A 24126-nucleotide genomic window follows, 5' to 3' on the forward strand; every position below is an offset into this window, starting at 1 on the left:
ATTTGTGCTGTTTGATTTATTACATAAGGTATAGTGATGCTGGATTGCCTAGTGATATTTCTCTATCAATTGAGGGTATTAATTTCCATTTTCACAAGGTATGCATTTCTCCACTCATACTTTAGGTGTGATGAATGGACATCGTGATGGTACAAACTTTATGCTGCATTTCATCATGTGAATGGTCGCAAGGTATGTTTGCAGGGTCTTAATTAGCGTGTGTTTAATGTATTAACGCGCGTTTAATGTATCTATTAATTAAAGATATTGTTGCTTCTTGCTAGTTCATGTTATATATACTAACTCTTTGGTTGTTGCAGGATATTGCAAATAAGGTGGTATCTTTGTGGTGCATTACATTAGAGTTGAAATTAGATGATGGAGTTTGTAATGACATTTGATGAAGCTTCTATGGAGAGTAGCAAGAGCTTTGTTCTTGCCCTTCAGGTAACTAACTTCATTCAGATCTATTCGGGTGTATTGTATATGGATGTTTAGGGTTTTTATCTCAGATTTTGCAGAGTGTATTTCATAGGAAAAGTTTGTGATTTGAGATGCAACTCCTATTGTTGATCCTGGTGCTGTTATTTTTTTTTCAGGAACTTAAGAACTTGAGGCCTCAACTCTATTCTGCTGCAGATTACTGTGAAAAATCTTATCTCAATAGTCATCACAAAGAAATGTAAGATGTTTCCTTACGCATCAGCTGTTGACCGATAAGTCTTGTGTATTTGACCTGTGTGAATTTCAGGGTACTTGACAACCTAAAAGATTATGCTGCAAGCGCCATTGTAAATGCTGTTGATCATCTTGGGACTGTGGCTTACAAATTAACTGACCTTCTTGAGCAACAAGCATTGGATGTCTCAGCCATGGATTTGAAGATCTCTACTCTAAACCAGGTCATTACCAAACCTTTTGAAATATCATGCTAAACTAGGTGTTTCTAATGGAGGTTAAGTGACATATTTTCTTACATGCAGAGACTTCTTACATGCCAAGTATACACAAATAATGAGGGTATTCGGCAACAGCAACTGTTGGCTATTATTCCTAGACATCACAAGCACTACATTTTGCCAAGTAGGCTTAATTGTTTTAACTTTTCTCCATAAGTAGTTATGGACACCAACCACTGAGTTTTGTGTTTACTTATGCTTCTTTTTCATATCTGTTTAACAATGCAAGCTAGATTCGGTCAATAAAATGGTACATTTTCGTGCATACAAACAAACTGATGCAAAACAAAATTCATTTAAAAGCAGAACTCGTCCCCAACCTTCAGGTGTGTGATTTGGAAAACTGTCGCTTCTGAAGCGTTTGGCTTTAATGTATGTCCCTTTAGGTTTTGTGAGAAGTGAACATTATTTTATTCAACTGAATGCATATTATTGTGTGTTTAGGTACCCCTGTTTCAAAAACTCTCTCATGGCATCTAGCATCAGAAACTAAGTCAACCTTAAAAAGGCGAAGTTCACATGCTTCAAAAAAGTAAGTTTTTAGTCTCATGCTGCGCAGAACTGTTGGTATATTTAATTTGTTTTACTCTTATACCATTGATGGTATTATTACAGCACAAAGTTATAGTGTTTGTTTAATACTTTTATGCATCCACTTTTGCAGAATCAAGGACCCCAAATTTTCTAACAAGACCACTCGAGTTTTCCACCTTATATGTAATGTTAAATAACCGTGTCACTTGTATTTGTTGATTTTTTTATTTTTTATGTTAAGAGTCTCACATTGAATGAGATATGGCCTAAAAGTAGGGGTAATTTTCATCGCAAATTCTAAGAGTTTCCTTTTATTCCTTGATATAATTTTGCTTCCTTAGATAGTGGGATTCAAATATCGTTAGAAACTGTATCTATTGGCTGACTTCGACTTTAGAGTCGGCTAAGTCGACGCTAAAAGAAATTGTAGACTACGTCTTGGTTGACTATAGAGTCGGACAAACCGACGCTACATAAATTATTGATTTGACATTAGAGTCGGTTAAAGCAACGCTAATCAACTGTTGACCATTCTATGTTGACTTTAGCGTAGGCTAAACCGACGCAAAAACAAATTGTTGACTAATCAATTCTTGACTTTTTTGTTAAATATAGAGGCGGTTAAGCCGACGCTATTTTAAATATTGATTTTTTTGTTGACTTTAGAGTCAGTTCATGCAACGCTAATTGGAATTGTTGACCTTTATGTCTTGATTTTAGCGTAGGCTTTACCGACGCTAAAATAAATATTGATTTTTCACTTTTTTTTAAAATGTACCGTCGGTTCCTTAGCGACCGTCTAGCCTCGGTTTAACCGAGGCTAAGTAGCTTCGGCTTCTCTTCCACCGACGCTATTCAGTAGCTTCGCATGTTTTATTCAAGGCCCGACACCGACTCTAAACCGACGCTAAATACGTGTTTGTGTCGGTTTTTTAGCATTTAGCGTCCGCTATTGGCCTACGCTAATAACTGTTTTTCTAGTAGTGGTCGTATTCCACCTTATGCCAGAAACTTATCGTTGCTCCAGTCACAGGATCGGCCCTTGTTTTAAGCCTCTTGATGCTTCTTATCTGTTCGCCGGCCTCGTACTCCCCCTCTAAAAATCTCAGGAGAGTCCTCTTGAGTTGCTCGACGGAAGAGATATTCCAAAATATAACCGGCATGGGAGGTTTGACGGCGGAGAATATGACATGTCCGTTCCTTCTGCGATACTCCGGCTCAGGTTCCGCACGCCATGTTGATCTCCGGGGCGGCAACTCTGTTGTCCGGTGACATCCATCTGGCCTAGTGGTTGTCCGGCGAGGCATGGTTGTGTTTGTGTGATTGTTTGGTATTTGGAGTTTGTGTATCTGTGTGTAAACTCAACCATAGGAGCCCCTAATTTATAATAGTAGTGGGTAGAAAAAATTAATGATGTTGCGTACTGTTTACAAGCACGCCTAACATGTATGATAAATGCAGACACACTGATCAATGAATGACTTCATGGGACTAGACGAAAGCATGCGTATTTGACTGACTGTCCAAAATAAAGAGTGGCAGTATGGGCCATGAAGACAATTTCACTACGAGACAAAGACATAACTAGTTGATTTAATAAAGGATAATACAAATACATAACAAATAGAAATACAAATACAAATACAAATACAAATACAAATACGAATACTAATACAAATACAAAAACATTGTCAATAAAATACAGATGACATACAACTAATTGTTGGTGGAATTTGATCCACGGTTAGGACAGGTATTTTTATTGTGCCCGACTTCACGACATATGCTACACTTTCGTACCATTTTCTCATGATCCATCTCGGTTGTGATCCGGGTGCTGTTCGGGCGGCCTCTTTTCTTTCTCCGCATGTTATCATTATGCCAAACCACGTCCCCTTCATACGTAGGCCAATAATCCTCCTTTGCCATCACTTGAAATGAGTTGTTGTACACCCCGAGCAAGGTATCTGCCTTGTAAATGGGAGATAAAAGTGCTAACGGATCTTGATGCGCATACGAACATGCTGCAATTACATGAGAGCATGGCATCCAAAAGGCTTGAAACTTTCCACAATCGCACCACCCTTCATCTATAAGAACCCTGTATTGTTGTCTCGGAAGGCCCTCGTTATGGTCAATCGTTTCTTTAACACTGAAGGTCCGGTTGAATCGATCGAAAGATGTCACAATGTGGCTGTTGGCTTTGGCAGATTGCTCTTTCATGAATTTGACGCATGTTTCGCTCCATAATTGTCCGGATTCTATAACTGCATTCCAACGCTCACCTCTTCTTGCGAAAAGAGAAGCCATCCTATAGTATGTTGCTTCCACCAAGGCAGTAATCGGAAGGTGTCTGATGCCCTTAAACACCCCGTTTATAGACTCCACAAGATTCGTAGTCATGTGCCCCCACCGCTTCCCGTTGTCGTATGATCTGGTCCATTTCTCTCTAGCAAGACTGTCTACCCATCTGCCTGCATCTGGATTTGCCGCTACAATTTCATGTCGATAATATTGGAACGTCGGTTGAGTCAACGCATATCCGGCATTTACAAGAGTCTTCCGAAGAGCCCGGTCCTATATCTCCCGCATGAAATTTTGTGCGATGTGTCGAATACAGTAAACATGCGTTGATGTAGGGTTTTGCCACCCGTTTGCTGGATTATTGTACGCACTCTCGATGGCAGCATGTCTGTCTGAAATCAAGCAAAGTCCAGGTTGGGGGGCAACGTGTGTCCGAAGATTTCTGAGAAAGAAACCCCAACCTCCAGCAGTTTCTCCTTCCACAAGAGCGAAAGCAACAGGAAAGATGTTACTATTTCCGTCTTGAGCCACAGCCATCAACATGGTGCCTTTATATTTTCCGTACAACCAAGTTCCATCTATTTGAAGAATTGGTTTGCAATATGAAAATCCTTGTACACATGGGCGGAAAGCCCAGAAGAGCCTGTGGAATATCACATTTCCTTGAAGTGATGTTCCGTCTGGAGATTGCGCCGGAAGGGTCTCTAAAATAGTAACAGTTCCAGGAGCATAAATTTGAAGCGCATATAAGAAATGTGGGAGTCGTTTATACGAATCCTCCCAATTTCCATACACAACTTCGATCGCCTTGATCTTCGCCAGCCACGCCTTTCTATAAGACGGAGTGTAGTTGTACGTTGCAACGATATGAGAGATTATCGTTTTCACCTTTAACGATGGATCTTTTTCAACTAGAGGCAAGATTTCTTGACAAATGATGTCATAACTTAGCTTACGGTGATCTTGTGAAACATTTGTGTTAACACATGTGTGATCTTGGGAAATATATCCTATAACCCATGAGTCACTTCTCTTCCTGTATGATGCATGCAACCTGAATCCACAATCAGTGTTTTTACAGTAAATTTTGTACCTTTCGACATTGGCGCGATCAACTCTAAAATCAACATTGTTTGCCATATGAAATCTTTTTATGGCCATGATGCATGCCTCCTTAGAACGAAATTTGTCTCCTACTTTTAACCGTTGATCTGTTTGGGTGTATGGATCATAGAAAATATCAGTCGATGGTTCGTCATCCCCATCAAAATTCAGGTTCCTCATGTGCACTGGAGGCATATGCACTTGATCTCGTGGTACAACAACTTCCGGTTCATCTTCACTTTCCTCGTTTACCAGGTTATCAACTTCTATTTCTGGTGCTTCTTCTTCTTCATCTACAACGTCGACCTCTGCTTGCTCGCCTCCAAGTGCATCAATGACCTGTGACTCAACCATCTGTGTGGGTTGAACTTCTGGTAGAGTAACATACAGTTCTATGCATTCGTAACCAAAATACTCATGATTGGCAAACATATTCTGCATGTCTTCATCGTCTTTGATCTCAACTTGGATAAACTTGACCGGGTTGTCCCCACGAAGAAATCGATATTGGTAAAAAATTTGGGATACATCACCCAATGCAAGCTTCGTCTCTAATCTCTGTTTGAAGTAATTGAAATTTGCTTTTCTGCTTAAACAAAATCGTTTAACCTCGGTGTTTCTAAACAGAAAACCAACTTCTTCGTTATCATATGTCTCGCCAAAAACATGAGCGTTGATAATGTATTGTGGAGGGGCCATTGTTGAGTGGGTAGAGAGTGTTATTTCAGATGTGAAATGAGATGTGTAATTAGTTGTGTTTCTTTCCACATTAGAGGCTTCCTTTATGTAGACGATCGTTGAATGATGACAATTATGAAGACGAATAATGTACAATCACATGCGTACTGAGCTGTGAACTGGTGAACTGCTGCACTGCTGCACCCCAGACTGCTGCACAGTTGATTTGAGGTATGCATGGAACTGCTGCACAACTGCACAGTCGACTTGACCAGACACAACCACACTGAGCAGTGCCTACTGTACAATCACATGCGAATAAAGTTGACGGAAAATGAATGCCTGAGTTGATTTGATTTGAGGTGTGCTTGACATTGGTGAACTACAGTTTTGCCGACTTGATCAGACACAACCATACTGAACAGTGCATACTGTACAATCACATGCGAATACTCGGTGAAACAGCAACAAGAAATAACATAGAAAACCCAAAACCCTAAAAGTTGATTTGAGGTGAGCTTGACACTGGTGAACTGCAGCACATGCGAAGAAAACCCTAACCCTAACAACGGCTAGAAAACCCTAACCCTAAAAATACTAAAATTAACCAAGAAAACCCTAACCCTAACAACAACTAGAAAACCCTAACCCTAACCCTAACAAGGACTAGAAAACCCTAACCCTAATTTTAAAAAAAAAAAGTTGCATGTAGGCGCCACCTGGGGTGGCGCATTAGTTCAAAACTTCCCAGCATGGCGCCACCTGGGGTGGCGCATTAGTTCAATCTCTTTTTTTTTTTTGCCCTAATTTTGTCTAGTGGTCCCCACTTCCAAAACCCTAATCTGATCCGCCAGCATGTGACCTACCTGCATCGAAATACTGTATGCATGCATGCCTAGACAATTCAGCACCGAACACGGGATGCAGGCCTAGTCTATTCTGCCAGAAACAATTAATGCATGCATGCTTAGACAAAGTCAGCACAAAACACGGGAATGCATGGTCATTTCAACACAGAATGCATGTGAACCCATCTTTATCACTTTGATATCTGTATCACATGCATGCTCACCACTTGGCCCTCATGCACTTAACATCAGCAACCACCAACCCTCTATAAATACTCTCATAGACTTGCTTTCTTTTCACCAACATATATTCTTCTTCTTCAAAAAACCACTTTGCATTTTCAAATCCGCAGAAAACTTAAAGAGTTCTTGAAAATGGCTCAACAACAACTTCTTACCATGGGTGAAACACACAGAGGAACTAGAGCGAATTTGGCGACCTATGTAAGTTTATACTTATTTATTTCTAAACATCTATGCGTATATGATATCCAGTTTAATCGATTTATTTGTGGTTCTTAGGCTGTTGGCCGATTCCGTACACGTTCTCACGCTTATGTTGAACCCGACGAGAGGATTATTCCGAATCTCCAAGCATGTGGCTTCGGACATATCATAAAAGTCAGCAACAACACCATAGACAGAAAATTCATCCTTGCCTTACAAGAGCGATGGAGGCCTGAAACCCACACGTTTCATCTTCCAATAGGTGAGTGTACTGTTACTCTAGAGGATGTTTATATGTTACTTGGTCTGCCCATTGATGGCAAGGCTGTTAATGGATCTGTTCAACATGCTAATTCAATGTGTGTGAGAGTGTTGGGAAGAGATCTAGTTGTGCCTACTCAAGGTTCAAGAGGCCAGGGTATCAGTCTGGTCTCACTTAGAGCTTACTATGATGAACTCGTCTTTATGGACAACTCTACCGAGGAGCATGTTTGGTTAATGACTAAGGTCTATGTAATGCTGATGTTTGGTAAACTTTTATTCCCGGAGTCGACAGGTAACACTGTCAACTTTTTCTATTTAAGTAAATTTGATAGTATTAGCAAGATTAGGAAATATAGTTGGGGGTCCGCCGTTTTGGCGATGTTATACCAGTCTCTTTGTAAGAACGCGGTTGCCGAGAAGTGCACCTTCTATGGATGTGCGTTCCTCCTACAAGTATGGGGTTGGTGGAGAATGCCGATGCTGTCCCCTGCAGGCAGGTACAACTACACGTTCCCTTATGCAACAAGGTACGTCTTTTTCTCTTTTTCAACGCTATTCCTTGAACGCTAACTCTCTTTTACATAAAAATCTGAAATAACATTTTTGCTCTTTTTTCTTAGGTTCTGTGGTCCTAAATTGGATTACAGTAAGAATCCGAGGGGGAGTGTTGTTTTGTATCGGGACCTAATTGATCACCTCCGAGCTGAAGATGTATTACCCCTAAACTTTTATATGATCATATAGATGTATTACAATTCATCATGTTTTTTAATAATATGTTATTTTTTCTCCTACGCAGTTTAATTGGAGACCATACTTGTTGCTGGACCATGAGCCAAACGAGAGTGACCGGGAAGTTTGGACTGCAGTAGTACCGATAATAAGGTTCAACATCGTGGAGATGCACCAATCTGACCGTGTGAGACTGCAGTTTGGCATGCATCAACCGATCCCGGATCCCCCCACTGATTTGGGTCGCTGGCATATTAAAAGAGTTAACAATCAATGGGACCACGCAGATTATCGTACATTCGCACCTGAATTTTGTGAGATGTGGAAGCAGCGTCGCAGCCGTCTGCTACAATTCCCTGTTGCCCAACTCCCCATGTTTCCAACCGCGGGATACCTTGCTTGGTATAGAACAGTCACAACCCCCGATATGTATGTGTCAGACCCCTACTACCTACACGACCCCCGCCAACAACAACACGCACAACAACCACCCCAACAATACGCACAACAACCACCCCAACAATACGTACAACAACCACCCCAACAACCACCCCAACAACGCCAACAACGCCGACAACGCCAAACATCCGAACAACCTGACCATGAGGAATATCAAACAACACCAACAACGCCCTACCAAAGTCAACCCATCCAACAACAATCATGGGGATTCACCCAACAACTCCGTGACGCTGACCCCTCCACTAGGCTACCCGTCTAACAACAATCGTGGGGCTTCACCCAACAACACTACGACGCCGGCCCCTCCTCCTCCACTAGGCAACCCATCCAGCAACAATCATGGGCCTTCACCCAACAACACGGCGACGCCGGCCCCTCCAGCTACAATAGGCAACCCAGCCCCGACATGGGTCTAGATGACAATTACGACCCAAACGAGCAAATGACCACTCAATCGTCACAGTACCAACAACATGGATACCCCACACCCCAATTTCCACAACACCAACAATATGGGTACACCACACCCCAACAAACAATGCCATTTTTTCAAGGTCAATCAAGCGCTGGGTTTTACCGACCATGTGACGCAACTCCACCGCTAAGACAAATCTTTGAGGGCATGGGGACCCGACTATTTGACAGCAACATACAAGAATACATGTCCAATGAGCGCATGGAGGGGCTAATCCGAGGACCACCTACCCAGACACAACAAGAACAACCAAGGAATAGGGGGGGTCGTGGAGAAGTGGCTCGTCGAGAACCTTCCAACCGGAATCGAACAGTTCCAGATTGCGGAACTGGCGGTGAGAGGGGTCATGGTCCGGCTCCGGGTCGGAGGGGTCGTGGTCGGAGGGGTGGTGAATAGCATAATATCCATGTTTTATAAATTTTCTTTTTTTTACCGTATTTGTAATGTTTGAACTGTATGACCGTATTTGTAATGTTGTTTCTGCATTTCTTGTATTTGTAATGTTTGGAATGAATGACATGTGGTGTTTCATTATTTATTTAATTGTTAAAACAATTTTATTAATAAATAAAAAAAACAAAATATAACTTATTTATTTATGTTAAAATCCATTTTATTAATAAATAAAAAAAATTTAAAAAAAAATAGTATATAAACAAGAAAAAAAACAAAAAAAAAACAAAAAAAAAAGAAGAAGATGGGAGTAGGCGCCACCCTAGGTGGCTAATAACCCAAAAATCAACATTGATGTCACCCTGGGTGGCGCATATGTTGTGTGAAATTGGTGGTTGGCGCCACCTGAGGTGGCTCCTATGTGAAGACCACCTCTGAAACCTGGTCATACCGGTAATTTTTCCGAAAACATGGTTTTTGGTGTAAATAAATTATTAAACATGGTTATTTGGATTTTTTTTTCCAAATTTGTCTAGTGTTCATTTTAGTATTTATTTATTTTTGAAATTTCAAGCAATGTCATTAGTGTCACGTCATTGGTCTCTTATTCTTCTCTTTTTATTTTCTTTCATACACCAAACAAGAGAAGATAGACTCTCTTCTAGTTCTCTCTTCTCTATTTCTCTATAAGCAAACATTATATTTGTTACTACTACTAGTAATTAGTAGTGCCGTAATTTTTTAATTATTTAATTGGCGAACACAGTATTTAATTAATTAATTAATTAATTAACTTGTTAACAAAGAAATTCCTTTAAGATTGATATATAAAGCGACTCTGTTCTCCTGCAATCTATCGTTCACTGTTGAAGCTTGAGAACTGAGAATTGAAGATCGAAACACAAAAATGGAGGAAGCATCTAAAACCATTGCACACCAAATCGGAGGTATCCAAAACGACATTCTCCGATTCGGACTCCCCGGAGTCAAAAGCGACATCGTCGGCTCTCACCCTCTCGAATCATCTCTCCAATCCGTAATCCCGTTATCTCTCTCTTCTTTTCAATTTCATGTTTTTGATTCTTCTCCATTTACCTTTTGTCGGATCTGGTCATTGTGGCTTTGTCTAATTTCTGCTGCTACGAATTCCCTTTTTAATTAGGGTTTCGAAGAAACCCCTAAAATGTCCTATTCAATTGAACGTGATTTTCTTGTGATTCTGTATGTGAAAGTTTGGTTCTTCATTTGGGTGTTATTGTTAGGTAAGGGGAGTGGAAGAAGCTATGACGAGGCAATGCAAAGTGAACCTGTATGGAGCTGCTTTTCCGCTGAAGGAGGAACTTGATAGGCAAATACTTTCTCGGTACGACTATTTCTAATTTTATTAATCTGATTTTTGAGTCTAGCTAGCTTTAGAAAATGATTCAAAATCAGAACAGTTAATTTCGGCGGTAACATGATATGAAACTTTGTTTGTATAAGTAGTGAGTGTTTTAATGTGATCGTGATTCAACGGTTGATAATACTGACAAACCAACAGGACAGAATACAATTGCAGATAAAAAATTACGATAACAAACAAACGTCAACTGCATGGAAACATGAAATATTTAAAGGAATTCGTATAATTGTAGAGGAATAGAAAACATTACCAGCTTAGCAACATGTCCAATGTTTGGGAGTATCATCGTCTGTCAAACAGTGCATGTGATCATGGAGGAAAGTTAATTTAAATGATATTATTTTCTAAATGAAATTAATGCATTAGAGTCAGATGTTTAGGATATATGCAACCACTGTGAACTATCCGGAAAATATACTTTAAGAGGTTGTTTGGAATTCAAAACTTGCAAAAGCAAATATTCGTATGTCACCTATCATCAAAAAATATTTTAATCCCCTTATTATAAGATTTCAAAAAGTAGAAAATTACCAGCGCACTATACCTCACATAAAGCCTCCACGGCTATGTAGCAATCCTGTGTTTGAGCATCAAGATCGTTCTCAATCTCCTTAACTGTTTAAAATTTTAATTTGAAAAATCTTAGTTTCCTTATTGTCAGGAGAACAAACATATTTTACAATCCATAAGGGAGGAGTAAAGTTCACATACTTATATCAAAATAGCTGCAGCTATCAAATATAGAGAAGTGCTACATAGCACAACTCATTTCCCAATGAAAATAGAGCAGCGGTTATATTAAAATATATGGGGAGGGAAAGAAACAAAACGGTGCTATATATGATTTCATCCAAAGGTTAGAAACAGTTTGTCGATCTTCGTACCAACAAGCATTTTCCTCAAATATAACATTCTAAAAACTTTCTCTAACCCTCTAATAGAAACTACTACTTCAACCTCTGATAGATAAAAATGCTTCCTAACAATCACCTAAACATAGAAAATAAAAGGAAGCTGACTTCAAAGTTAAGAAATTGAAGTTCTTCAATATTTTGAAAAAGAAAAATGTATCATTTATCCAATAAACTGATGCTTTTGGACGATCATTGTTAGGGTTCTCGACCTCACTCTCATTGGCTTTCTCTACATTATCATCCAAGATAACCTCAGCTTGATCTCCATTAACATCGTATACCTCTCCTCTTTGACCATTATTTAAAATTGAAACCCTGCAATATATGCACAGTTGGTTAATGGCCACAAAAAAAAGCAATAGCTGCAAGCTATAAGATTCTCCGAAACCTATAATTCTCTTTTGCAATACGTTGTGAATATCAATAAAAAATAATTTGGGTGATATTAAAGGAAATCACACCATGATTTTAATTGTGGCACAAGATAGAAGAAAAATGAATCTTAAATATCTTACTAGCAATTAGTGTTACACCTTAGTATCAGATATAAAACCAATGACCAGAAAAGGAAAACACAAATACATGCAGAAAAAATATACAAGACGACCAAAGAAGCAACATATAAAATCACAATTTATGAATATTACAAATTTGTAACATGCAAATAGAAGGCAATGCAACATTTATATTTAATCCAAGATGTTTCATCTTCTGCAATTTTAATAACAAAGAATAACAAGAGTGTAGATTTACAAAGATGCACGGTGAGAGATACATCACAAAAGGCAAGCCATTGAGTATGCCTCTTGCCCTGATAAAATATACAACATGAATAATCAAACTATCCCACAAATGCTAATAGAAATTGTAATAATAATTAGTACAAACTAATTCATAATCTATTCTTCCATTATTGTTCAATTACAGTACATATATTGGAAGAGATAGGGGAAACAATGGTATGCTAAAAATGTCTTGGTATGTGAATGTGAAAATAAGTATTGATACAGTGATATGTGAATGCGGGTAACTAACAATGACTCTGGCCGGGTCTGGTGTTTTTATTTGTTTGGGTTTAGATCTGGTGTTCTTTTGCTGTAGAAAAAAATTGCTTAAATATCTTTAAAGAAAAAGGAGAGTGATTTGAATTTGATGTAATACGATTGTTCCCTGTAGGTTCCAGAGGCCTCCTGGGGTAATTCCTTCTTCAATGCTGGGTTTGGAGACTGTTACAGGAAGTCTTGATCACTTTGGTTTCGAGGATTTTCTAAATGGTAATATGACTTGCCTTTCTTTTTTCTTGTTGGCAGTTGTTATTACTCTTTTTTCATTAGCTGAACCATGTTTTTTTAAATGACTAATGGTAATAGTTAGTTGTTATTTTTGTTAGAGGGGGAGTTGAACACGTGATCTCCTTATCACTTTTATCCCTATGTTCCTCTCCCAAACCACCTCATGACTCCCTTTAGCTGAACTATTTGATCACTTTGGTTTCGAGGATTTTCTAAATGGTAATATGACTTGCCTTTCTTTTTTCTTGTTGGCAGTTGTTATTACTCTTTTTTCATTAGCTGAACTATGTTTTTTTAAATAACTAATGGTAATAGTTAGTTGTTATTTTTGTTAGAGGGGGAGTTGAACACGTGATCTCCTTATCACTTTTATCCCTATGTTCCTCTCCCAAACCACCTCATGACTCCCTTTAGCTGAACTATGTATGGAAAGCTACACATAGTCAGTACTCAGTACGGCCAATCATTGTTTCTCTCTATGTATGGAGCTACATGTAATCAGTACTCCATACGGCCAGTCATTGTTTCTCTCCGAAACATTTAGTTTCTCTACTTAAGTAATAATGCTTACATGACACTCTTTAGCAAACATTTTCCAACCAACTCCTTTTCTGTTGGTTAAATGGGTCCCACCATATTTTTACGCGTCCCATGTGATTTGGTTAAACCAATATTAGAGTGTGTTGTAAATGTGTGTAAGAGGTATGTTCCTCGCACTCCTTTAAAATTGTGCTTCATTACTCACATGAAACCGATAGTGTAAATTATTTTGCTTTATTCACTAAATGATATAATTTTGATTCATTATCATCTGACAGGAACTCTATTATTAGCGGACCCTGCATAATATAATTGGATTTCATATGTTATGAATTGTTCTTTTTCAGTCTAACTTTTTAAGTCTTTTAAACTTTGAAAAGAACTTATGCTTTACACCTTATAAGTTATAACATTGTGTTCAACTTGTTTAAACTTAGATTATATTCGTAAGAATAAGGTGTTTTTAGGACTTAGGTGTATATAATTAAGTTCTATTTTGTTTTGAGATGATTGTAGCTGTTTAGATTAATGTTCAGTGAACTTTGTTGTGAATCTTGTGATTAAGATGGGGTATTGCAATTATGCTCCATCTGTTTTGTGATGATTATAAAAGTTGGAAGGACTTATACGATACTAATTATTGTTCCATAATCAAACTGAGTTATTTATTATGAAAATTTTCATAGCTGATTTAGAACATATTGTGAATGTGCATTGCCATTAACAATTTGCACTGTGTTACAAAGCATTATAATGTATATGTATAGTTTTTATCCACTAATTTTAGTATTTTAAGCAAGTAATATTGCACAGTGCATCCCAAAAAATAGTCACAAACAGCCCACCCAAGTGGATTGGCGGCATTTCCAATACTCGTTTTTCCCTCAACTCGGGTCTCTCCGTCATTGACTTAGTTTGCAGTAACTCGATCATCTCGACTCAGCTTGACCGAGTCTTTAAACTCCATGGATTCATCTTGAAATTTAGTAAAGTCCGTTAATCGTATTGTAGCCAAGGTTGGAACAGCTGTTGTTAGTCAATGAAAACGATGCCGTTAGTACTAGGAACTTAGGAAGGCACCATATGAGGATTCTTCTGGTATTTTTTGGGACAATGACAGTTTGGAATAGTGTTATTCTCCGAGTTATTTTAGAAAATTGAATTTGTTTTAATTTTAAGCATTATTCATGCCCTTAGACTGAATTCTACTAAATAATTAAGTTACTTTCAATCCAAAAAAAAGCTATTGGATTGGCAATGTTGTGAATTTTGGATCCATGATAAATAATTAAGGATTGCCTTGTTATCTATCTGTACCTTTTGGTTCATTGGCATATGGAACTTTGTTAGCACTTCTATCTGTACCTTTCTCAATATTTTTAATGTTGCATGCAGACCCTCGCGAATCAGAGACTTTCCGGCCATTGGATATGCATCATGGAATGGAAGTTCGCCTTGGGATATCTAAAGGACCTGTCTACCCAAGTTTAATATAATTAAGTTTTACTGTTATTTCTGTACTAAGAAACCAGTATTTCTGTTGAGCTCATTAGAAGTATAGGGTCCAAGGATCTTGCACATTTACTTATAGACTTGTGTTTGCCTGTGTTTTGGATGCTATAAATGTTCTGATCAATATAAACTTCGCATTTCTATCTATCTTCTAAAAGTAAAGTATAATTAATGTATTTTAGGCACTTGATCTTATTGCGTCTAGCATGTCTCCAACTTTTGTGATTGGAGAATTCATGAAATTATCCATTCCTATAATGTGAGAAGTGCTAGCCATTGTTGCAAGTGGATGAACTTAGATTGAAGCGTCACTAAAATGAAATGACACCACAATTCAAAGTGTTTGCTTCTCTCATAGAAAGTGGGATTATGAGCCAAGTAGATGGTTGATCTGTTGTCACATTAACAGAAGCATAAACTGAATAACAATTGAAATCTTTGAATAAATATTATAACTATAATTTCACAAGTTAAAGAAGCAACTGGGATTGATGCAGCTGTCTATTACAGTCCAGAAATTTTCCAAGCAACTGGGATTGAAGATTAAAAAAAAAAAACTTTTAGCTGCTACGGTTGCTGTAGGTATATCAAAGACTGTTTTTATTTTGGTGGCCATTGTTCTTATTGATAAAAGTTGATAGAAAACCTCTTCTCATTACATGCACAATTGGGTTGCTGTAGGTATATCAAAGACTGTTTTTATTTTGGTGGCCATTGTTCTTATTGATAAAAGTTGATAGAAAACCTCTTCTCATTACATGCACAATTGGGATGACAGTTTGTTTGTTCTGTATGGGAGCTACTCTTTCATTTTTTGAATAAGGGCCGCTAGCTGTGTCTATCACAAGTTTTCTGGACCTTGTATTCAGCTGTAGTAGAAAATCTGAAGCAATACTTTGCTTCTTTGATTTCAAAGAAATGAGAGAAGCGACAAATAAACCACAAAATCCAATTACAGAATTTCTTGTTTCAATGCATCACTTCTAATCTGAAACACAAATGCCAAATAGTTTCATGGTTCCTAATGCAGATTTTATGGATTAATTTGGACCTATCGCTATCGAAAATTACAAGTTTAAGATCAAATCCAAGATTATTGTTGAGAGGTTAGCTCAAATCATGCCATCAATCATTTCTAAGGAGTAAAGATGATTCATCCTAAACAGACAGATTAAAGACTGTATTTGTCTAACTTCAGAAATAACAAATATGCTCGATCATAAGTTCTTTGGTGGAAATCTGATTATCAAAATAGATATTCTTGAATCTTTTGATACCATCTGTTAAAAATTCCTGCTTAAAGTTTTGAGAGCTTTTGGTTTCAACATAACTTTTTGCAATTGGATTGATATCATTCTGCACTCAGAAAACCCGCCGTCTATCTCCAAAAAAAGGGATATTTCACTTGCATTAGAGGAGTTCCCATGCTCTTCTGTCTTGCATATCAAGTTCTTGACAGAGTTCTAACAAATCTGGTGATTGCTGGTATTTTGAAACTGATTAAAGGTACTATGAACACTACATTCCCCTCACACACTTTATACCCGGACAACATAATGGTATTTGCAATGGCACTGAGGCAAACATTCAAGCTTTCTCCCAACTGTTTAAGAGGTATGATGAGACCTTTGGATATATCGTCAATCCTCGAAAATCATCGATATTATCAGGCTCCATTCCCACAAATAGACTGATCCAAGGTGATCGAGAAGATATAATTTTTGGTTGGACACTTGGAGTGGCTCAACATTTCTCAGAATCTGTAACACCTTCTCAAGGCAGGGGTCAAAGACTTTCTAATCAATGTTTAATGGATAATTCATGATGACATACATTATGCTTTTCCTTCTTTGCTTCATCACATCCAGTAAGAATCAACTGAGATTCAATAGTAAGGCTATAACTGTGAGAGTTGCAATTGCTTTGATTATCTCCAAAGTTTCACTTTCTATGAATGACTCAATCTTGACCTCCTCTTCCTTCTCTTCCATTCTAAAAGTTCACAAAGTTAGAATTTATCATCCTAAGGCACTAGTGATCAAAGAACTGGTTTTGAAGCCTCCATTCTTTAACTGGATAAAATGTAGTATTGATGACACTGCAATTGGTAGTACGACATGCTGGATCTTGATTGTTTTGCAGTTAATTTAGGTAAGATCAGTGCTTTTATATGTTGAGGTTTGTGGAGCCATTTATGCCATTGAGATAGCTTATACTAAAAGCTGGCATCAATTAGTGTGACTCCAAACTAGTTATGTTGGCTGGACTGAGAAGACTTTAATTGGGCCCTGAAAGAGAGAGACTAGTAGTTCAATCAGTCCAAAAGCGTCATAAACAAATTATGTGGCTACATAACGAATTATGTGGGCGAGTCATAGATCGCCCGATCCAATCTATCGTGCCTAGGACACGAGGAAGGATATGACTTGTACAAATCTTTCTATTTTCCAACTCGCGTTCCTAGAGCTATTTACTCAATCATGGACATTTCTAGAACACCTCTAAAAGAAGAAGAAATAGTGAATTTTGAAATAACTTATTGTCAACCTCTTTCCACTATTAATATGACTTATTCAAAAGGGAAGAACTTGCTTCAAAATATTGATTTCGACTCAAACATTTATTTGATTGACATTATATTCTGAGAAATGGAGGAACCTGTTACCAGATTAGAAAGATTATCAGTCCTTGCAACATAAGCAATGATGTGAGATGTGAGAGAGCTAAACTTTAAAGATACATCCTTGAATCTCTTAGCATTTCTACATTTTCATATAGTGTTGAGAGTTTTGATAATGGCAGAACAGATAACTATAGAACATTGGGGACTCCAACCCTTGTTGCAGACACTTTTCCAAGAAATTTGTCACAAGTTTCCTCTGCTTCATATCTCCATTCCAAGAAAAGTTCCTTAGGTGTTTGTCTAAGTCCTTAAGTAAACTAATTGGCCAAGAATAGGTGGTGATGGAATAGATGAACATACTATGAATTATGCTTTTGATCAGTTGAATTCTACCTACAAAGGACAATAGCGAAGCTTTCCAGGAGGAAAGTTTTTGGTGAATCCTATCCATATTCGACTGGAAATGGATTGCCTTTGGTCTACCTTTAAAAATTAAAATTCTAATGGAGCTGAACGGCAGGGAACCTATGTCAAAGCCAAAGTTAGAAGAAATATTGGTAAGTCTGGCTTGAGAGATAGAACCTCCAAAAACTATGGATTTCTGAAGGTTGATGTGTTGGCTTAATATTTGAGCATACTTGAGAAAGAAGTTAGATAATGCTTGAAGGTTGGAAGATGATCTTGTGTAGAAATTCATAACATCATCTGCATAGAGGACATAGAATGTATGTGAATATTTCTGGTGCCTTTAATGCAAATAATTGTTGTTGTCGTTGCGATGGAACCATGACCCAACAACTTACACTCCACTTACATATTTTATATTATTCAACTGATCCACAAATTGTGAAAGCCCCTTTTTTTTCCAATCTCTATCTCACTAAGAAGAAACCAAAGCTTTGATTCTTGCGAAATAGTTCGATTAAGTTTTGAACGAGTTCCGCTAAAGTTTGATGTAAATAAACAAATTTTTATCCTCCATTTTCGAGCATGGATCCTCGATTAATTTTGGTCATTGGATAAATGAGACTTTGATGAACAACTATTTAATTTTTTTTTTCTTTCAGCTATTCTTTTATCCTTACAATCTAACGATGTGGTCCGATTTCTGCTACCTGCTTATATTCTATTTCTTTATATATTCTATTTTTTATTTAGTTTTAGTTATGAATATTCAATTTGAATGATTTAAGCTTTATTCTATTTATAATTATTATTATTTCTATATTCTAATAGATAAAGTATTTTATAGAATCAATTTTGCAAAAAGTGAAAGAAAAAAAAAAGAAAAATGTTCATTGCCCAATTAAGGATGGTCATAATAAAGTTTAGAAATTATTTTTTGATATAATTTAAGATAAAAATAAAAGACTTTGAGAGACTTTTTTTAAAAAAAATAGTTGATTACTCAGGAATCTGAATTATACAATAAATTTTGTTTGTAATTTTATTTAATTTATAATTAATCTTTAAATAATTTAAAAATTAGTAATAAAATAAATAAAATTATAATTAAAAATTATTGTATACTTCAAATACTTGTCATTTTAAGAATTTATTAATTCTTTTGTACTTTATATTAATATATGTGAAATGGTCCTCTAAAAATATATGTTAAAAACTAAATATAAATATATTAGATTAAAAATTATATATTAATTTTATAAAATTAAAAATTATTTTATTTATTGAAAAATTATATTTTTAAAATATATCCTTATTCAATAAATCAACATGAAGATTATTTATATTATTTGTGGTAATTATGCTGTTACCCAAAAAAAATTATATATGATTTTTTTTTTTGTGGCTATTTTGGAGCATAATCCAAATATCTGCCACTTTTTACCAACATTTATTCTCACTGAAAGAGACAATCAAAACACAAAAGCAAACAGAGAGAGAATAGCAGAGAAGCGAAAATGGAGAAAAAAGTTATTGCTGTGTGCTGCGTTGTGGGCTTCTTAGGGCTCTTATCAGCTGCAACTGCCTTTGCTGCTGAAGCAACTAGGATTAAGGTTTCTCTTTTTTTCTTCAAACCCACTTTTGATCTTTTGCATTGATCCACCACTTTTTCTTGTGGTTGATTTCACTGTTTTTTTTGAAGATTTTAAATTATCTATAGTGTTTAGTACATTCTATGTGTTGTTCATTAAGCTTTCTCTTTTACGTGTTGAATCTTGTATTTGATTTTGTGTAATTTGTTGAATGTCCTTTTCTTTTTCCCAATTTTGGAATAGATAGGGTTTTACACTACAACATGAAGTTAAGGGTTTTTAGTTCAAAAATCTCTTGAAAATTCTCGGATTCGCGGTTGAATTCTGATTTTATAACCATGTTTTATTTGATTTGTTTAGTTTATTTTGAGTTTTAACTTATGCTGTGCCAAAATTTGCTATGAATGAAATTGATATGATAACTACCTCTGCTAATAGTGTGCAAGTTCTTCAGGGCTATCAAATTCAGTTTATTTCGCCAAATCAGTGCACGTATCCTCGAAGTCCAGCTCTACCTCTTGGTTTAACCGCGGCGCTGACTCTTATGATTTCACAAATTCTCATAAATCTTTCAACTGGGTGCATTTGTTGCAGAAGAAATTTGCGAATCCCTGATGCCAGTTGGACGGTGGCACTGGCCTGCTTTGTTTTATCCTGGTAACTCTCACTTTGTGCTACTATTTCTTTTGCATTATAGCTTATATTTCTTGATGTTTATGTTTTTATCTGCAATGTTCTGCTCTGTAGAAGAAATTATGTGTAGGATTTGAAAACCCGAGCGTGGTGTTGTGTATAAGATTAGAGTTGGACTAGGATTGTAAATGATACTCCTATAATAATTTTATGGTTCTGAGGTTATAATCTCTGTTCAAACAGGTTCACATATTTAATCGCATTTCTCCTGTTGCTAACCGGTGCTGCACTGAACGATCAGCGTGGCGAAGAGAGTGTATACTTTGGAACCTACTACTGTTATGTTGTCAAACCTGGAGTGTTTGCTGGTGGTGCAGTGTTATCTCTTGCAAGTGTTGCATTTGGAATTATCTATTACATTACCATAATGGAGGGAAAGAATGCTAGCAATCCTTTTGGTAATTCCTCAAACCCTAATCAAGGGGCTATAGCCATGGGACAACCACAGATTCCAGCTCAAACCGGTCAAGACCCGGTATTCGTGCATGAAGACACTTACATCAGGCGACAATTCACATGATTGATGAACAACTGTCTGTCATTAAAAGCTGTTAATCAGTTTCCAAAGCTTAATTTTGGCATTGAAATTTGGAGATTGCTTTAGTCAAAAACCTGGTTTATGTGTATTCCTAGGATGTAGTGTTTTATTAGTTTTACGTACATGTTTCACCAAAAAATGGTTTGTGAGATTATGAATTTTATGGTGTTTATAATTGAATGGTATATACTACTAAGGTTGCAATCTTTAATATTGCATTATAATTGCAGTCATATGTGGATGATATGATCTCAATTGTGGCCCAACTATAGTCCAGGAGACATGAAATTTCTTGATTTTTGCTACCTATATATTGATTGTAGACCTTTTTTTTTAAACCCTGCATTCGATTTTCAGTTTGAGCTTTTCATTCATTCTATATATATTAGCTAATATTAGATGTGGAAGTGTATGTGGAAATTATCTTTCTATATATATTAGCTAATATTAGATGTGGAAGTGTATGTGGAAATTATCTCTGAAATATTCACAAGGTATTTGAACACCATGCAAATCAATTTGTATATTTGTAAGTGATATGTATTTATCAATGGAACCTTCGGAATTGTATTTGATGTGAAATACTTTAGCCAATTTAAGTTCTAACTGATAATCATTGAACTTATGGTTCATCCAAGGTCGATGAATGCAAGGTTGATGAATGAATAGAATAGTTTTTTTTTTTGCTTTTGATATGAGAAAGACTGCTGTCCACTGAAATGGTATTTTTTTTTAGCAACTTTTTCGTAGGGTACATTCAGCAGATTCCTTTGGCATTTTGCTTTCTTAAAGTTGAGGGGAAAGTTGTGTATTGTCAAACCTTTTCTTTAGCAGTAAAAGACAGCCAAATTGTATGGATATTGGACCTAAAATCGAATCAGCATTATACTCAATTCCACTAAAAACAAGTTAAAATGAACGTATTTTAGAAAGTTTTAAAATATATATTTTCAATTTTTCACCAAATAAGAGAGATTTATAAATTTTGCAAAGAATGTTAGAAGACAAACAGTTCTTGACCAGATAAAAGGGAAAACACTTGAAGACAATTACTGTTATCAGCATGAACAAATATAGCAAAGCATGAACAAATATAGCAAAGCATGAATGGGAAATCCTCAAGTTCAACCACTTATGATTTATGAATCACTTATCCTCTAGAATGGTCTCTGAAAAGAGCTTCAAATTTGTTTGTGAAAAAATTGAAGCAAAATTTAAGGTCTAACAAAGGATCACCACATAAATATGCAACCATACAAAGTTTATCAGAAAAATCATTATGGTTTCTAATTCATCCATAGCATAAATTTCCAAAATTTCAGACTACAGAAGCACAAGCCCGAGCTCTGATGACTTCAATGCTTGCCTTACTCGGTAGTTGTAAAGATAATAATGAAGTTTACCGTCACCCGGTCCAAACTTCAGCTCCTTCAAGAAGGTTTCATTTTGCATGACATCCAATGCGTTGAAAACATCAAAATCCTTCTGTTTTGCTACAATGAGAGCGTCATTCATCAGCTGAAGTAAAGGGGTTGCTGTTGAAACGTTGTAAAATGAATACGCTGCTTTCAAATTTGAATAATTTGGGTTGCCAAGGATAGAAGAGGGAAGTGTGTAAAAACTACAAAAGTCAGTGACTTCATGAGTTTCAGGACTTTCAACCAGATAACTATCGACAACATTCTCCCTTGGAAGAAGCCAATGCTCCACATCATTTTCATCGAAATCAGGTGCAACAATAAAATGGCTCAAATAATTCCTAATTAGCCTCGTAACTGCAGGAACATCATGGATTTCCATCTTTCTAAACCCTGGTGTGACCGTTGATTCTGGTAGCTTGTAAAGCTTGATAGTTCTACTCATTGTCATCCGTGCACCAAGCCGAGAGAAACCAACATCAATTAGCTTCTTGGGATTCAAAGATCTGTGCCAGTATTGGCAAGTTGCTACAGGTGTAGGAAGAATCACTCCAGCAGTATAAGCTGCCTGCCATATATTCTCCAGGTGCACCCTCCTGGTTACCTCTTTGATCATGACAGGAGCAAGCCTCTTTGTTCGAAGCTTCTTGTGAACACACAGAAAATTAATTTCTGCCATATTAACAACCTCATCACGAACTCGGATTCGAGCAGGGACACCTGTTATAAAAGCAACCATCTTCTTGGAAGTTTTAACACGGACACCAATATGCCAACTCGTGAAGTAGCCAGGAGGTTGCAAAGCCCAGCGCAGAAACTCCTTTGAATAGTTAAACCTAAACATGTTCTCATCATCCTCAACATAATTATTAGCAAGAAGGGTGTATATCTCATCACACATCTGCTCATCATGAATATCACAAGTAACCCATTCATAAAGGTTAGGAAGATTGTACGGCTCCTGCTTGACCTCAGATAAGGCGGTTGGAGGTTCAATAGGACCTTCTGGCAAAGAGGGGTTTCCTATATCCTTAAACTGCCCAACAGGTTGTGTTTCCCAAAATTTATGTCGTTGGTCAAGAGATAGAGATTCTTGAACTTTTTGTGCTAGATTATCCAATGCAAGATCACTTTCAGCAGGCGCATTCCCATCTGGGATGGGATTTTGAGTCTCTTCAGGCGACCCAGAGGAAGCATTGCTGTCAACCATTTCAAAAGTTTTCCAAAAGATAACCTGAAAGTAAAAAAACACATTCTTTCATAAAAATATTTTATAAAAGAATAAAAAAAAAACTTCCCTCAACATTAGATGGCTGCAAAAGTAACAAGATGAACGAAATCAAAATACCACTGCACTCTAGTCAGCATGTTACTGCCAACTACAGCACAATTCCATTAGCATCAATGAAAAATTGAGAAAATTAACCAACATTATATGTAAACTTACACTCACTCATCTTTTATGACTTATTCGGATTACAAAAATACACGAAAAAAACACAGTGAAGGCGGCGAATTTTTGTTATTGCTGTGTGTAAACAATTATGGACTGATAATATAAAAACAATTATAATTCCAAACAATACAATATGAGAATTTGAAATGAACAGTAAACACATAGTGAATACAAATCAAACATAAGTAGAAAGCAAATCAAACAAAATCAGTCATAATTATAGTGTTTTTTCTCAGCATACAAGAAAACTGAAAGCAAATCAGACTTAAGTAGAACAAAATCAAACATAATTAGGCTTTAGGTGCAATGAAAATTATATGAAATCTGTGTGCGAGCAACTGAAAACGAAATCGGTCTGATGAACGGAATGAAAAGAAAACTTACAGAAGAGAAGCACGGAAAGTCTGAGTAGTAGAGAGGTATGGAAGAGGGTGAGGAGATGAGAAGCGAGGAGAAGGCGGCCGGCGATCTAGAGCGACGTGAGTTCTGAGGTAGCGTCTCCGAATATTTTTTCAGGTTTCGTTTAGTTTAAGCGGGGCTT

General features: G+C 36.8%; 4 protein-coding genes across 4 annotated transcripts; 2 read left to right on the forward strand and 2 right to left on the reverse strand.

Moving 5' to 3' along the window:
• Positions 1-1738: 1738 nt before the first annotated feature.
• Positions 1739-5600, reverse strand: LOC131623911 (uncharacterized). Its single transcript, XM_058894906.1, has 2 exons — positions 4455-5600; positions 1739-1759 (listed from the first exon to the last, which is right to left on the reverse strand). The coding sequence occupies exons 1-2, from the start codon at positions 5598-5600 to the stop codon at positions 1739-1741; spliced, it is 1167 nt and encodes a 388-aa protein (XP_058750889.1).
• Positions 5601-10032: 4432 nt separating this feature from the next.
• Positions 10033-15007, forward strand: LOC131623941 (cyclin-B1-2-like). The gene is made up of 4 exons (XM_058894942.1): positions 10033-10236; positions 10463-10563; positions 12693-12790; positions 14744-15007. Exons 1-4 carry the CDS (start codon positions 10108-10110, stop codon positions 14842-14844), a joined length of 429 nt encoding a protein of 142 aa, XP_058750925.1. The 5' UTR covers positions 10033-10107; the 3' UTR covers positions 14845-15007.
• A 4332-nt stretch (positions 15008-19339) lies between these two features.
• Positions 19340-21049, forward strand: LOC131623943 (protein VASCULATURE COMPLEXITY AND CONNECTIVITY-like). Its single transcript, XM_058894944.1, has 3 exons — positions 19340-19501; positions 19935-20137; positions 20357-21049. Exons 1-3 carry the CDS (start codon positions 19406-19408, stop codon positions 20691-20693), a joined length of 636 nt encoding a protein of 211 aa, XP_058750927.1. The 5' UTR covers positions 19340-19405; the 3' UTR covers positions 20694-21049.
• A 772-nt stretch (positions 21050-21821) lies between these two features.
• On the reverse strand, positions 21822-24126 carry LOC131623942 (glycylpeptide N-tetradecanoyltransferase 1-like). The gene is made up of 2 exons (XM_058894943.1): positions 23970-24126; positions 21822-23363 (listed from the first exon to the last, which is right to left on the reverse strand). The coding sequence occupies exon 2, from the start codon at positions 23337-23339 to the stop codon at positions 22035-22037; it is 1305 nt and encodes a 434-aa protein (XP_058750926.1). The 5' UTR covers positions 23340-23363; positions 23970-24126; the 3' UTR covers positions 21822-22034.

Source organism: Vicia villosa, unplaced genomic scaffold (assembly GCF_029867415.1).
Source record: "Vicia villosa cultivar HV-30 ecotype Madison, WI unplaced genomic scaffold, Vvil1.0 ctg.000089F_1_1, whole genome shotgun sequence".
Lineage (NCBI taxonomy): Eukaryota > Viridiplantae > Streptophyta > Magnoliopsida > Fabales > Fabaceae > Vicia > Vicia villosa.